The following is a 15,762-nucleotide window of genomic DNA, read 5'->3' as shown; positions in this document are numbered from 1 at the left end:
AGACTGACTACACCGGACCATTGACTCCTTCTCAGGGTATTAGTGGTGCCTCACTACTGATGACAGTTTTTTCAGGTTACACTGTTTCTGTTCCAGTCTGATCAGCTGGTTCTGGCCAAACCACTGTGGCCCTTGAGACTAATCTGTGTCATATGTTTAGCTTTCTGAACTATCTGCAGTGTGATAATGGTGCGCCAAAAGCTACTCAATAATTGGCTGATAGTCAAGGTACTGATGGACCTTTCAAGCTCCCTACCATCCAGATACTGACATGAGAGCAATGCAATAGCCTCCTCAAACAGTGATCAAAAAGATTTCTGACTCTACTTCCCTCACCTCCTCCTTGTCCAAAAATCTGAGTAAGGCAGTTTGGTCATCGAACCCAGCTGTCCCCAGAAAGGGATCATCTCTTCTCGGCTGCTCCCTGGGTAATGATCAAGACAAAAGGGGTAGGAAGTTATATAAACCTAATTGGAAATTTAGGATTCTGCCTGAACATTCTTAAGACATGATCCTTTTCTTTCCCCCTAACGGCAACCCTGGGACAGCCTGGTTGGTATCTCTTCCAGGTGACAGCTGGTTAAAAATGGGCCTACCAGATTCAAACTGAAGTCTAGTTCAGCTATCCGGATTCTCTCGTTGAACTGACATCATCTTAGATCCTAAGAATAATGACCACTTGGTTGAATAGTCTGCTTGCCAAGTATACTTACAGTGGCCCCTGTGAGCCACAGTGAGAGACACAATGGGTCTCTAAGTTTTATAAAATGCCCTCGTCCCTGATCATTCTGGATGAAAGGTCTCGGTAAGAGGAGGGGATGACTGGAAAAGAGGTGAAGCTATAGCTACTAAAATGGGATACACTGATTTTGTGGAGGTGGAGGGAAAGTTCCCTGGCACTTGCGGAGAGAACATCTTAGACTCCAGGAGGTATGGGAGAGGAAGAGACATTAATGATCTTTGCCCCTCAAAACCACCCCCGGCACCTTCCCCAGGTAAGAAAATGCTCTGATGCAGCTCTCCTCAACTGTTGTTAGCAACTTTAAATTGACTGCTGGTTCTGTCATCTCCTGCTAGGTGGCTCCGACCACGATTTGATCACCATCTCTCTTATTCTACCAAGTAGTCTTCTGAAAGCAGCAGGGGATGGCCAAGCTTCTGCATGTCCCATGCAAAACACCAGATGTTTGTTCCACTACCACTCCCAAAGGTGAGGCTCAGTTTGTGAACTGGATGATTGCCACTCACCTGGCATTCAGGTGCTCATGACAAACAGGACAGATTGAACTAACTGCCCTCAGGCCCGCCAAAAGCAAAGACTAGGCTCAATCATTCTAACTGAATTAGGAAAGGGGGAGGCCACATTGGAGGCCATGTCAACCTGTGCCCCTGACTAATGAAGGTCACACTTGGCGAGCACAAACAATTGTAAACAATACTTTCTTTCCAAGGCACTTTCCAAGTGCCTCTGGGACTGTACTTCTTGTGTGGAAGCCAGGTACTAACTTCCTTCCCTCCCAAAATATGATGACTTGCACCTCAGGGGTAGGCAGAAGACACCATCCAGTGTTTAAGGAAACACCACTGGTAGATCAGTTTAGTTCTCAGATGACTGTGGAGATGTCTCCAAAACAAGGCTACACTTGGTTACTTGGGGGAGCTTCCTAGAGGAATAACTAACTTGTTACTTACATGTGTGCTATGCAGTTTTTCCTACAATGGGAGTCATCCATATAAAAAGGGGGTACAAAATTTGTGCCCGACTTAAGCCAATGTGATCACTGACACCACTTGGGCTCTGGAAGGCATCCATGTTGGCCTCAAATCACCAGCCACGGTTATTACGGATGATAGACTTGCCCTAGACTTCCTCCCTGTGGGCCAACGCAGAGACTGAGCAATTGCTAAAACATCTTATTATACTTAGATTAATGCACAGGGCTAAGTGGAAAAGTCAAGACAGAAACTAAAGGAGAAAGCCATCCGGATTTCTATGGATTTGTTCAGTTGGTTGAGTCCAGGACCTTAGGAGAGTGGGTGCACAGTTAAGCTCAGCACTGCAGGGTGGGCACATCCTGCTGCTGGGAGTTCTGTTGAGAGCTGCCTTAATTAAATCCAGTGTGAGAAAAACAAAATGGATTAGGTCCCAGTCCCTATTGGTCTGATTAATCAGTGGTCACATAGTGGTATACTCATGGGAAAATTCACCAGAAGCTAAAATAATATAGAAACAAGGATATTGTTGGGAGACAACACTCCATGGTGCTCTCATGTTTCTGCATGTCTTGTACACAAAGACACTTGACAGTCTTTTGTTCTGGACTATCTTTCCAAGGTTGTCTGTATAGCAAATAGCCTTCAAAGATAGTCTGTCTTCCTCCAGAGTGGAGGGCAGGTTCATTTATTGTCCAGTATAATAAAGACAATGGCCCCTCTGGGGCAAAGATCAGGGAGGTTTGCTTGTAGCTTATTATAAAAGATTTGGGTTTCCTAAAGCTCAGGGTTCCTCAATACTGACGCAAACCACTGTGAGCACAGCACACACCTAGGCCACAATGTCACCCTCGTGGAACTTTGTGGGGCAGGGGAGGCAAGAAAAACTGAGATGAACATGAAGCTCATGTTGCTCCTTACACCGTGAGAGAAATAAAATCCTTTCTCTCTGACTCAGGAGTCTCATGTCTTCTGCCAGCATCCCTAAAACTGTGGCAGGCCAACACGTTAGCTTGCAAACAGGATAAAATCTCAGACCTTTTACAGTTCTTGACAATAACCTAATTTTAAAAATGGGCAAAAGGTTTGGACAGACACCTCACCAAAGAAGATAAACAGAAGGCAAAAAAGCACATAAAAAAATGTTCAACATTATTAGTCATTGGGGAAATGCAAATTAAAACCACTATGTGCCTACTAGCACGGCTAAAATGAAAAAGCCTGATCATACCAAGTATTAGCTAGGCTGTGGAGCAGCTGGAACTCTCATATACTGTAGGTTGGAACGTAAAATGGCACACCACCTTGGAAAACAGTTTGGCAGTTTCTTAAAAAAATTAAACACATCTACCATACAACCCAGGTATTCCATTCCTAGGTATTTACTGAGAGAAATGAAACCATAAGTGCAAAGACCTGTATACAAATATTCAGAGCCATTTTATTTGAAATAGCCCAAAACTGGAAACAACCTAAATATCCACCAACAGGTGGTATATCCATATAATGGAACACTACTAAGCAATAAAAAGGAATGAAATAGCAATACCCACAACAACACAAATCTCTAAAGCATAATGCTAAGTGAAAAAAGTCAAACACGCAAGACTACACATTGTAGGAGTCCATTTACATGACATTCTAAGTAAGATAAAACTACAGTGATAAAAATCAGATCAGTGGTTGCCTGGGGCTGGAGATCAGGGTCGACTAGAGAGTCATGAGAAAACTTAGGGTGATGGAAATGTTCCTATGTCTTGATTGTGGTGGTGGTTACACCATTGTATACAATTACCAAAATTCAAACTCTACACTAAAATGGGTGAACTGTATTATATGAAAATTACACCTCATTAGGCTGGGGAGGAAAATTCTATATGGCTATTGCTGCTGCCTAACAAATAACAGGAACCTTCACGTACAGTTTTAAATACACAATGCAACTGCAGCAAAGCAAATAAAGTCCTAGTATTTTTTTTTAGTGTCATTCAAAAAGTTTACACTATATTTCAAAAATACTTTCATACTGCAAATGTGAAAGAGGACCTTATTCACCTTCTGTACCTGTAAGATAGTTATATAATAATCTTCAACATCGAGTTGCCTTAAGCAGTCAATTTAACACCTAAATTACTTTTTATTCATAAATTGTATTATTATAAATAGCCAACATGTAATATTGCTGTCTTGTTTTCAGAGAGCTCTTCAGAATATACTGCATGTCTGATTGGTTCAAGGAATAATTTAATATGTTACTGTACTTATATTGAAAAGCACCGATGGTTGTAATTACTACAAGGATGCCAGTCTTATAATAATAAATCCTTTATAAGATTCGGAAAACAGTTGTACTCACTTATTCTTACCTTCACCTCCCAATGACTATACACAAGAACTCAATTAAATGCGTCCTAAATCCAACCTACGCCACTGTTATAGAATATGTTCTACTGCTCTGTTGCCAAGGACTTTCCTCACAGTGAGATACTACTCACTACCATAGCAGCAAAGGGACCACACAGACAGAACATTTTTTCAGAAGGTTCTCATCCAGGATTTAACCACAAAATATGATAAAGCCCCATCCATACATATTCCCCTGAGTCTACCTCCATTTTGAGAAGGTATGATCTTATCAGGTATATATCCTCAACACACCTCTATTTTGCTACCCATGTCACATCTCTCTCTGCAGCAGAGTACTGAGACCTGGTTTTAAGTGACATGAACCCATCCATCCATTCACGAATGTTTACTGCACTCCTATGTGCCCGACACTAGGCATCAAATAATATATACACACCCACCTCGTCAGGAAAGTTTAATCTTGAACTCTGTCATCAAACTAATTAAAAGCTCATTAGGAGAAATGTATTTATGGATGATTACAGTCCAATTAGTTCTTAGAGTTATTCTAAATTATGTCTTTCAACTAAACCACACCAGTGAGTTGGACTAAATCATTTTGCCCCCTGTGAAACTGATTTTACCAAATTGCACTTCAGTATTATGTCAATGACCTATATTGAGGATCATAAGTAACAGAGCCTGGAGATAACAATAATAGCAGTTCACAATTTAAAGTCCTATGTGCCAGACATATGCTAAGCACTTTACATGCACTAATTCATTTAACTCTCACAACTAATCCTATACACAAAGTATCATTATTGTCCCCATTTGACAGATAAGGAAACTGAGCTGCTGAGTGGAGGCTGAGTAACTTCACTAAGGCCACATAATGCTAGAGCTGGGTTATTACCCAGGCAGCCTGACTCCAGAGCTCTTGTTCTTAGTCACTATATTACACTGCCCACTATTCATTACGTAAGATGTTGAAGTCTTCCTTCATTATATCATTTAACATTTTTTTAAATACCTTCTTTGAGAAATTTTGTGTTTATCTGCATAGGAGTGGCTCCTAAGTAACTGATCTGTTCTCATCTTATAACCACGAATAACGTAACTGAGTATTTTTTTTCCTTTTTCGTTGCACTAGGTGCTTCAGAGCTAGATTTAGCCCATCTAGTAAGTATATAGAATTAAATGGCATGCATTTTGGCCACCACATTTCTAATTTCACTGACTATCGTCCTCACTTGGCCTATTAATTTTATCTTCACCAATTTCCTCACTTATTTCTACACAGTACTATGTTAATCTTTGTAAGACAAGCCCTTTTTAGAGTAAGTCCTGGTACAAATAATTAACAACTTGAATCCAACAAAACAGTTTACAAGGACCCAGAGAACTCCTTAAAAGTTGCCTAGTCCTCCTTATTTTATTATATAAAACAACACTACTGTAGTAAACTGTAGCACAGTTTTTACATAAGGACAAGAAATCAAGTGTGAGGGAAAGAACAATCGATATCCAGAAGAATTTTATAGATCCTTAAATATTCTTAATTTCAAAATGTCATTTCTTTATGGCATGACACAGACAATAAATTCTTGACTAACAGGGTGAACATGACTGAATATAACAATCTGCATCTCATTACAGAAATAAGTAATTACCTGACTTCAAGGGCTTTGATAGCTTCTAGCATTTGTAGAAACTCTGCTGCTTTCCATACATCATTGGCTTCTTCTTCTCCTTGTATCATTAATTTTGCTGTATACGTGAACTCAATTAAATGACGAAAGGCCATTTTACTAACACCTGTAAAAGAGATGTGCATTAGCATGTATTTACGTTGATCCAAATCTTATAATATAGTAAAGCAAAAAAAAAGCCCAGTGTTTAAAACTTGATTAGTATTTGTTATTTTTTAAGATTATTTCCTGGCAGAAGTCTCATTAACAGTTAAGTAATACTGTAGCCAAGTTCCAGCAATAACTAGCAAAATAAGATCTTTCCTAAAGATTTCCTAAGGCTCTTACAGAACAGTAAAATCTATCACTCAAATATACGAGTTGGCTAACTATTACATGTCAGACATGCTGTTTCCTGCCAGGGAGGTCTGCGTCAACTCAGCTTCAAAATCTTCAATAGCTTTCCACAGCTTAGCAAATAAAGTTCAGTATCACTCTGTCTTTATTTCAAGGTCCTTCACATTATTGTCCTATTTACCACTATTTTCTCTTCCAAATTTTAAACTATATCAAACCCACACTATATACTAATCTTCAAAGAAACCGTTCATTAAGAGCTTCCCTGCCTTAGGAGTCACTTTGATTCTGATTGTACCAATCCTGCCAACCTTGAGGGCCCAATTCTAATGCCACATCTGTAATGAAACCTTCTTTAATACATTCCCCAGGCTGAACTGTGTACCTGTTCTGGTAATCACAATTCACAGACATCTCTTGACTGTAAGCTACTTAAGGGAAGTGATTTTGTCTCTGTACACTCACCTTACAGTGCCTAACACAATGCTTCCTAAAATCCAGGCACACGAAGTAGGAATAAATGAATAAAGGCTAAAGAAACTTTCAAAATTAAGCTGCCCTGATTCCAACTTTTCTTTACAAGTTTTGTGTTTAAATTTTGGCCGAAAACGATACTCTATTTCTTTGTGCACTTCAATGTTATATATTATTGTTCCAGTCTGTTAATGCAAGGCTACAAAAAGCTATTGGTGGGAACAAAGAGAAAACTACTTTTAACATAAATTTTTTATGCTAAGAAATGTCCAAGTCCAAACTGCACACAATATCCACAACTACAAATACAAAAATATATTTATGTTGTTCCCATACACTTTAAACACCTGAATGTGGCCCTCAGGACAGTAATAAGAATACTGGTGGAATACCCACCATCCTCGATTTGTGTAAAGAAAAGATATTCAGGGAGTCAGAACTTTCAAGTTTTAGTCCCAGCTCTCCATGACCTGTATGATTTTGGGCAAATCAGAACCTCTGAGCCACAGCAGATCCATCTTCAAAATGTCTGAAAATAATTTAAATATTGAGAAATACCATAAAATATAATGTAATATGATCAAATTACATGCTACCAAATAAACAAACTAAAAATAACTGGATCCACTGAAGGCTAATTTTATTTGGGTCCCCTAAATCTTTTTTCTCCTGGTTGTCTTTTGCCCATGTTATTCTTTATTATACGAGAGTTGTCTGAGGAACAGACTAGATTTTGCTGTTTTTTTTTTTTAAGGAGTTCTGACCAAAAGTTTAAAAGGACAAAAGTCCCTTCCAAAAACAATGTGTAAATTTTTCCTGAAGTGGAACGAGATGTTAATTTTTAATCAAACACACATATAAAATGCTTACTATATGTATCAGACACAACTCTAAAACACTTTACAAGTACCAAATCATTTAATTCTCAAAACAACCCTATGAAGTACTATTATAATCCCCATTTTACAGATGACCAAATTGAGGCACAGAGATGTTAAATAACTTGCCAAAGTCACATAGTTATTAAGTGATAAAACTAGGATCAAACCCAGATGGCCCGACTCCAAAGTCCACGATAAAGATTTTTAAATAAGATGATGGCAGGAAACACTCCTGCTTGGAAGAGTTTGAAAACCCATGGTCTCTCATTCATTACAGGCCCACAATCTCTTATTTATAATTCCCAAGTCCCTCAAATCTCTTAAAACCAGAAATTTTCCTATAAATTTGGCAGCAAAATGCGATTTGAACTGACGTGAGGCTATTTTAGTCTTTATCCCACTTAAATATTAATACACTACGCTGCTGAAATATTATTTGGTTACAGATGTTGCCCTAGACCCCACTGGGAGTATTATATAATACATGTACTGTATTATCTTTAGAAAATTCTAAAAATTTGTAATTTCAAGAAACATCTGGCCTCCAAGGATTTGCATAAGGAATTGTGTGGACTGTTTCCAATCTTGATTAATAAGAATCACCTATGTACTTAATAAGCACATGGGCCCATGATCACCAGAATCAAATAGGATAAGGAGCTTTTTTTTTTTATAAGCACCCCAGGTGCTTCTTTTGTGGCTAGTCTGACATTGGTCCTAGGAATAAACCAGTGACCTGACTAATTAGCTTACATGAACCAAACTGATAACACCCGCCCAGGTAGGCAAAGAGGTGGCAGATGATGTATGGCTGCAAAAATACTTTGTTCTCTATCAGGATTAGTTTGGTAATTTTCAAATCTCAGCCCATTTTCTCACCAGTCCCTTACTCCTTTCAGAATAGAAGTGTGCAGGAGAATACGATTTTTCTAAGTAAGTATCTAAGGAAAACGTTAATATGAACACATCCTGAGTCTTCTTTTTTTGCTTACGAAGAAGCAAAAGGGGGCAGCATTCTAGAATTTCTCTAGTCTTAGGGAATTCCCCTAACTGGTAACAAACTCCTACTCAAAAAGGATGTTAAGAACACACACTTGGATGTTTTGTCCTTGATAGTAAGTGCTAAAATTCTGGACACAACAGTAGACCTGCTATGAGAGAGAAACTAGGTGCTTATGGATCTGTGGTTTCAGGAGGAGTAGACAAAGAATGGATTTAGAAAATTGGAGGCTCAGGTTATGAGAAGGCTGCGTGTTCTGAACAAGGGAATGAACGTCTGTTGAAGATTTTATGTGGTGTGAATCCAAGTCACAAAGCTAAGCTAGGATGCAATTGGCTTTACAGACAATTCTGATTTGAAGCCAAAGGTGAACCAACCTTTGCTTCTAATTAAAGGTAACGTATTTCACCAGGGACCTAACAAACAGGGATAGCGCTAGCTCAGCTTGCATCCAATGACAGTTTATACTCACAGAGTGTATTACAATTTAATCTTATTTTACATACATACTATTTTACAAAACCCTAGGGCAGAGGTTCTCAACACTGGCTGCACACTGGAATCATCCTAGGGCAGTTCTGCCCTAACTTTGCTATGCATAGAAATCATCTGAGGATCTTGTTCTGATTCAGTAGATCTAGGGTGGAGCCTGAGGGTCTACAGTCTAACAAGCTCCCAGGTGTTGCCCATGCATCACTGGTCCTCAGACCACATCCTGGATAACAATGACCTAGAGAACTTTTAAAATACAGATGCTTGGATCCCACCCCTCAAAGACTGATTTAACTGATCTGGAGATACAGCCTGGGCACTGGTACTTGCAAAAGCTCCTCTGGTGTTTCTACTGTGCAGCTAAGAATGAGAACCATCACTACAGGTCATTATTCATATTTTACAGATGGGGGTTCCCGGTCTAGCTAAAATGGAGACAGCATAACTGCACTCTCTCTTGTCCACTGATTACAACTAAAAATCCTGGACAGAATACATAAAGCAAATATACAAGGACTCTGAAAAATAAATAGAAGCAAGTAGACTGGGGAGAGAAATCAAAACCCAAACAGCAGTGAGTTTTCTGGTTTTTATTTTTCCTCCCACGTATCCCAGCTTAGACTTGAGGACAGCCCAAATCCCATAACTGTGCAGCAGGTACAGACAAAAAAAGCTCCAAGACAAACTCATTCTGGCTAGAGAACCAGGAAAGAGGACGGAGAGTGTGTGTGGTGGTGGTGGGGAGGGGAATACTTTTTTATTCCTCTCAGCCCTGCCTCAAGGCAAGCCCCAGTTCTGATGCTGCATACCTGCAGCTGGTGGCCACCAAAGAGGCACCTAAACTCTAAGAGCAAGTTCTTCTCTCTGACAGAGAACTAGGAAAGAGACTACGATCTGAAGAACATGCAGAGAATTCTTGTTATTATTTTTCTCTCACCACTTTGTCCAGGAAATGGATCCTATTGTGGGAAGTATACGACAGTACAGGGAGGCTAAAACCCTAGTTTTCTAGCCAGAGGACCAGGAAAAGGAGCTCCTGGGAGCTAAAATGCAGAGGAAATCAGAAGAGGGAGCTGCAGAAAGATCCTCTAAATCTGTGTATGCAGTCTTGAGCTCAGCACCGAGGGGCACACGTGTGGAACTGACCTCAAGCGGCACAGCAAAGGCTCTGAGAACTGCACTATGGCCTGGACTACTACCCAGGTCGGCACACCTGGGACCCGAATAGCACAACCAAGGTTTTGAAAACTAAATTGGAAGTGGATCCACAACCCACATAAGGCAGTCTGAACCTAACCAGGTTGACTGCCTGCTAAAACAAAACAAACCAAAATCAAAACCAAACAACAAAAGCATTCTCCACAGGATTTTAACAGCACCCAGAGTGTCGTAACATAATATTCAAAATGTCCATGACATAATCCAAAATAACTTGACATATTTCACAGATTAAAAAAAAAGGAAGCCAAGATATCCAATGTTACACTACTGAAACAGTAAAGCCAGGACTACAACTCAGGTTTTCTAATCACATGCCCAGGGTTTTCTCTACAGCCAGGGACCTGGCCAGATAGTACAGCAATCCCAAATTTAAAGGCTTAAGAAGACACTGACGCAAATTGATCCTTTAAACCTGAATCTGGCAAATAACAAAAACAGTGTTCTTACATTTTACTTTCTTATCTGTCTGTACTTTAAATACTGAAGGCTTGTGTGTGCTGTAGTATAATGGACATAGCAGTCAGAGGTACAAGAGACAACACTCAGCTGATCAGTCTCCAGAAGAGAAAACTCTACTTCTCCAGGAAGTTCAGTACTCCTTGCTCCACCAGCAATGCATAGCCTAGCCTAGGCCACTTGTTCTTTTGACTTTTTAAGATTCTGCTCTGAAGTCAATTCCTCTTCGAAATCTTTCCTCTCTCTCTAAGGCAGACTAAACCACTCATTCTCCCTCCTCAGTGACACTATTTCCCAATAAAAGTCTCCGCAAGACTTTTTTCCACTCATTTCTTTACTTGTTGCTTCTTCGTGATTAAATCTGCAAATTCTTTAAGGGCTGTCTTATTCATCAATTCTTCATTTCCTGGGTCTAGCACAGCACATAATATGTAATAGGTATTCAATTCTATAAATAGCCCCAATTTATTAAGCTTTGACAATGCACCAAACACTATGCTAGGCACTCTACATGTTATTTCAATTAATTATTACAAGCCTATAAACCCATTTTTCAGATGAGTGGGCAAATACTCAATTAAGGTAAAGTAACCTGCCTGAGGTCACGCAGTACCTCAGGTGAATAAATGAATGAAATCTTGCCTTGTAACAGAAACCCATACCATTTAGGCAACTAGATTCTCATTTTAGTAAGTTTTGTGTATTTCCATTAAGCCTGTGCTCTGTCCATCACAGATAATCAAAAGGTAAACTATCTATGGACATATCAGCTAGAATGCTAGATAAACTGAAATGTACCCAAAAAAAGGATATTCTTGACTCTCTATCTTTTCCTTACTCCCCAGGGCACCAAACTTTTCCAAGGGAATAGTGTTTCTAGGCAACCCATTCATAACAAAGAATATATACACAGTGAAAAAGATACAAAACCAAAACTCAAGAACCCTGAAAGTAGCTAAAATTCTGTATTTCTGTAGGTAAGTTGATTTACTTTTTACTTTTGGATGGAGGAGGGGGCATCGTAGGTATTGTAGCAGAAGACAAAAGCATGGTAATTAAGACCCACCTGAAATCAACAATGCAAAGAGGCTTATGCACCCCTATGTTCATTGCAGCATTATTCACCATAGCCAAGAAGTGGAAGCAACCTAAGTGTCCCTCGACTGACGACTGGATTAAGAAAATGTGGTATATATATACAATGGAATACTACTCAGTCATAAAAAAAGACAAAATCGTCCCATTTGCAACAACATGGATGGGCCTGGAGCGTATTATGTTAAGTGAAATAAGCCAGAAAGAGAAAGACAAACACTGTATGATCTCACTCATATGTGGAATATAAACCAACACATGGACAGAGAAAACTGGACTGTGGTTACCAGGGCAGTGGGGGTGGGGGTGGGGGTGGGGGTGGGCACAAGGGGTGAAGGGAGTCATATATGTGGTGATGGACAAACAAAAATGTACAACCCAAAATTTCACAATGTTAGAAACCATTAAAACATCAATTAAAAAAAAAAAAAAAAAGCATGGTAATTAAGGGCACAAAGTAAACCTCTTGCCAGCTGGGCAATCTTGGGAAAGTTACCTTTCAGAGCCTGTTCCCTGACATATAAACTGGAAAAAATACCGCTTACTTCAAAGGACTGCTGTAAACCTCAGAAAATGCATATAAACTACACAGCACAATACCTGGCACTTGGCAGGCTATTATCACAAAAATCAAGCAAATATAAAAATCACTTTCTACTTTAAGGCAATATCTACCGTATGACCCCTTCCATCCCAGACCTTCTACAGCCACTAGAACTTCTTCTGAATGCTACTTCAGTTCATCTTTCCTAGCCTTTTCCATATGATGGCAGCCCACTTCACAACGGACACGTCACCTGCACCTCTGCTGGTACAGAGGCCTCTACTGCAACCTGCAGCATTCCCACCAGTCTGAAACATAAGGTCACTGAACAAAGACAGGAATTCACTTTTTGTACATGTTTTCAAAAGACAGTGACCACTGGTTTTAGCAATGGAAAAGACTCCTTTAAGAGACCAACATCTACCATCTAAAGTAAGAGCTTTTCCCGGCAGATCATTTTACCAAGCACTTTAATGCAAGTAAGAATTCTCAGGTGTCAAAAGAACAATTTATCAAGTCACCTAATAGGAACCATTGATGCCTGTTTCCCATGATATCTTGCTAAATTAACTGTCTAAAACTTCATCAATTATAATGTTTGCTAGGTTAAAACAAGCACTTACCTTCTATCTCCACCAAAGGTTCCTGAGTAAACTCTTGAAAGAACTTGTAGAAGAACTTACTGCAAGCAGCCAAAACAGCCTTGTGGGCCTTAAAATGGTGTCCTAGATAAAAAAGAAAATAAAATCATACACATTCACAAAAATCAAACATAAAACAATAAAACAAATTACAAAATTATATAAAATAAATCTTTCTTCATAATTATAAAACTATATAAATTACTGAACTCAAGTCAGAATATTCTTGGCAGCTATCTTAACAAATTTTAATCTCAATTAGACAGCAAGCCAGATCTTTACCTCAAAGACCTCATTAGGTCAGTTTTATAAATGTCAGTTTACAACAGTTCAGGAGGTAAGGAGCCTCCTACCACTTAAAGAGTGAAAGGCATATCCTATTCAGTTGAAACTGCTAAACATAAACACAACCCAAAAGGTTATACATCATTTGGAAAGAAAGAAGAAAAAGCCATAGAACAAACAGGAAGCTGGAAGTATTTGCTATGGGAAACATTTTAATATGCCTAGTATTTAGAAACTCAACCTACAGCAGTCCTATAATAAGAACAGTTTGCCTTGAGAAGCCTATTTTCAATAAATAAAAAAGACACCTAAGCTGGGTTTGCCTTCATTACAAGGAGAACTCCGAAGACTGGTAAAGACCCCATTTTATTTTGGGAGTTCTCAAAGGGGGTACCAGTGCCGCAAAGGAACCTCTCACATTCTCCTTCCCAGACCATTTGACAAACCAGGAAGAATCAACACTTCCCAAATGACTCCTGTCAGAGACTCCTCAAAGTACCTTAGCAACAGAAGGCTATTAACCAAACATTTAGAGACATCCTCCCTACCCCCATGCCATCATCTTGCACTCAAGTGTGCAATGGGAAAACTCAAAAGGCTGCAAGAGTACTTAAAATTCGATGATTATGTTGAAAGCATGACTGGCCAACTAGCCTTCTGCAGCATGGTCTATGCGAGTGAGCACTGACAACTGCTCTCAGGTCCCAGCGCACACCCTCCTCAGGCTTGTGATAGGGAGTCCCGAGAGGGTGGGTAAAAAAGGCGGGTGGAGGAAGGGGAGGTAAGAAGTGAAGCCACAAATTCGCTCCTCTGCCCAGCACCCTACCCACCGTCGACAATCAGGGTGATGTCAGTAAACCGGTCCTGCTCTCGCTGTTCATTCAATCGGTCCAGAATCATCTTATGATGTTCAGGGAACTCCTGGAGGCATTCCATCGTCTCTTCGGCCTCCATGGCCTTCGGGTTGCTCTATAAAAGAGGAGCATGATAATGTACACCCATGAGCTCGGGCTGAGTAACAAAACCCCTAAAACATAAAACAACAAAAAACAAAACCCCAGCAACGTGAAAAGAATGGGGGGAGGGTGCGGCAAGAGGAGAGGAAGGCGAGGAAGAAAGAAAGGCGAGCCGGGTGGCCGCCGCGCGTCGGGGGCCGGAGCCGCGGCCGCGGGACTCCGAGCCTGACCTAATTGGAGCCGGGAGACGCGAGCTGGAGCGGGGTGGGCACAGCGCCGGAGGCTCCGGACGCCTGGGCGCGCAAGTCCGGCAGGGGAGGGGGCCCGCCAGCCGCGGCGGCCCTCTAACGGCCCGCCAAGCCCTCTGCCCGGCCTTGGCTCCCGCCGCCCTGGGACCCGGTCCGGCCCGCGGCCCACAACGACTCCAGGGTCCAGTCGCCTCTCCCTCCCCCGCCCTCCCTCTTCTCCCCCGCCCCGACCGGCCCGGCACTCACTCAGGGAAGGAGGAGCGGCCCGGGCCTGCGCGTCACTTACGTCGACGTACTGCGTCACCGCGCCAGGCTCCGGCTGACGCAGACGCCTACCGAGCCCAGACATCGGAGGGGACGGGCCCCGCCCCCCAGTGGCGGGGCGGAGCCAACCCAGGGGATTTGGCGCTCAGCGATGGCGAGGCCGCGCGCGACAGGAGGAAATCAGGCCGTGGTGGGATTGGGCCAGTTCAGGGCCTGGCTGTGCCGGGGATCCTAAGTCACCGCTCTTCCACCTTCCACTCGCCCCCACCTGACTACAGGTGTGAGCACTTCCGACCTGGCCCTCAGAATAAACTCGCAAGCCGTTCCTGGTGTGCTTTTATTCCGGGGCTCCTCCGGCTCCGCCCCGCCCCGCCCCCTTTCCTCCCAAGCCCTCAGTCGGCCCGCCTTACCTAGCTCGTGAGCCTCCCTCTCTCCTTTCCGTCCATCAAAGTCTTTCCTTCCTTGCTCTCCCCTCCCAGGGCGTAGCTCGCCCCACACCTTTCCCTACCCCTAAACAGCGCCTCGCCCTCCATTTCCTCGCGAGTGCCGGGGCGCTCCCTCTGCTCGGGTCCGGCCGGCACACCTGCGCTCGCTCCGAGACCCGGCCGGCCGCGGCGCGGGCTGCCGAGGCCACGGGCGCGAGCACGTTCCGGCCGCCTGGGATCTTCCTCCTGGGTGCCCGCCCTCTCCGTGCTGGGCGAGCAGCACGTGTTTGCCAGACTCGGGACCTGGATCTGCTCCGATTATTTACACGTGATGCTATTACAGTACTACAGCTCTCCACTCCCAACCGCCCCGCGCTTAAAAAGGCCAGTGACCCATAATCAGCCTTCCGTGACTGGGTCCTTCATTCATCCGAAAAAAATGTGTTTTGAGGATAATGAGATGGTCGAGATTAACTTGAGATAAAGAGAGTGGGGAGGGAAGGATTCAAATAGCTATATGCAAGGGTGAATGTGATCATTATTTCAACAGATGTTTATTGAGAGCTGTGCTAGGCACTGTTTAAGGGACTGGGAAGTCCAGCGGTGAACAAAGCATTTGTGGATTCTGCCTTCCAAATCTTAGTCTGATAGAGTAAATACACATTTTGGACAG

At 42.0% G+C, this 15,762-nt stretch overlaps 1 protein-coding gene across 5 annotated transcripts in view; it reads right to left on the bottom strand.

Moving 5' to 3' along the window:
- ZBTB35 (zinc finger and BTB domain containing 35) overlaps nt 1-15,257 on the bottom strand; it is a 29,737-nt gene extending 14,480 nt beyond the window's left edge. Inside the window, exons 1-4 of one of the 5 annotated variants that reach the window (XM_014781610.2) lie at nt 15,075-15,257; nt 14,027-14,165; nt 12,894-12,995; nt 5,733-5,877 (exon numbers count right to left, since the gene is read on the bottom strand). In XM_014781610.2, coding sequence (XP_014637096.1) covers nt 5,733-5,877; nt 12,894-12,995; nt 14,027-14,150 — 371 coding nt within the window. In that variant the 5' untranslated portion in view covers nt 14,151-14,165; nt 15,075-15,257. Of the gene's footprint in view, nt 1-5,732; nt 5,878-12,893; nt 12,996-14,026; nt 14,166-14,382; nt 14,540-14,646; nt 14,950-15,074 lie in introns of those variants that run through there. The other 4 variants (XM_014781608.2, XM_004422780.3, XM_014781611.2 and 1 more) reach the window with 4 other exon arrangements.
- Nucleotides 15,258-15,762: the final 505 nt, after the last annotated feature.

Source organism: Ceratotherium simum, chromosome 18 (assembly GCF_057802395.1).
Source record: "Ceratotherium simum simum isolate JZ-2026a chromosome 18, ASM5780239v1, whole genome shotgun sequence".
Lineage (NCBI taxonomy): Eukaryota > Metazoa > Chordata > Mammalia > Perissodactyla > Rhinocerotidae > Ceratotherium > Ceratotherium simum.
The sequence above is the reverse complement of the archived record's forward strand: the minus strand, read 5'-3'. Positions and strand labels throughout refer to the sequence as shown.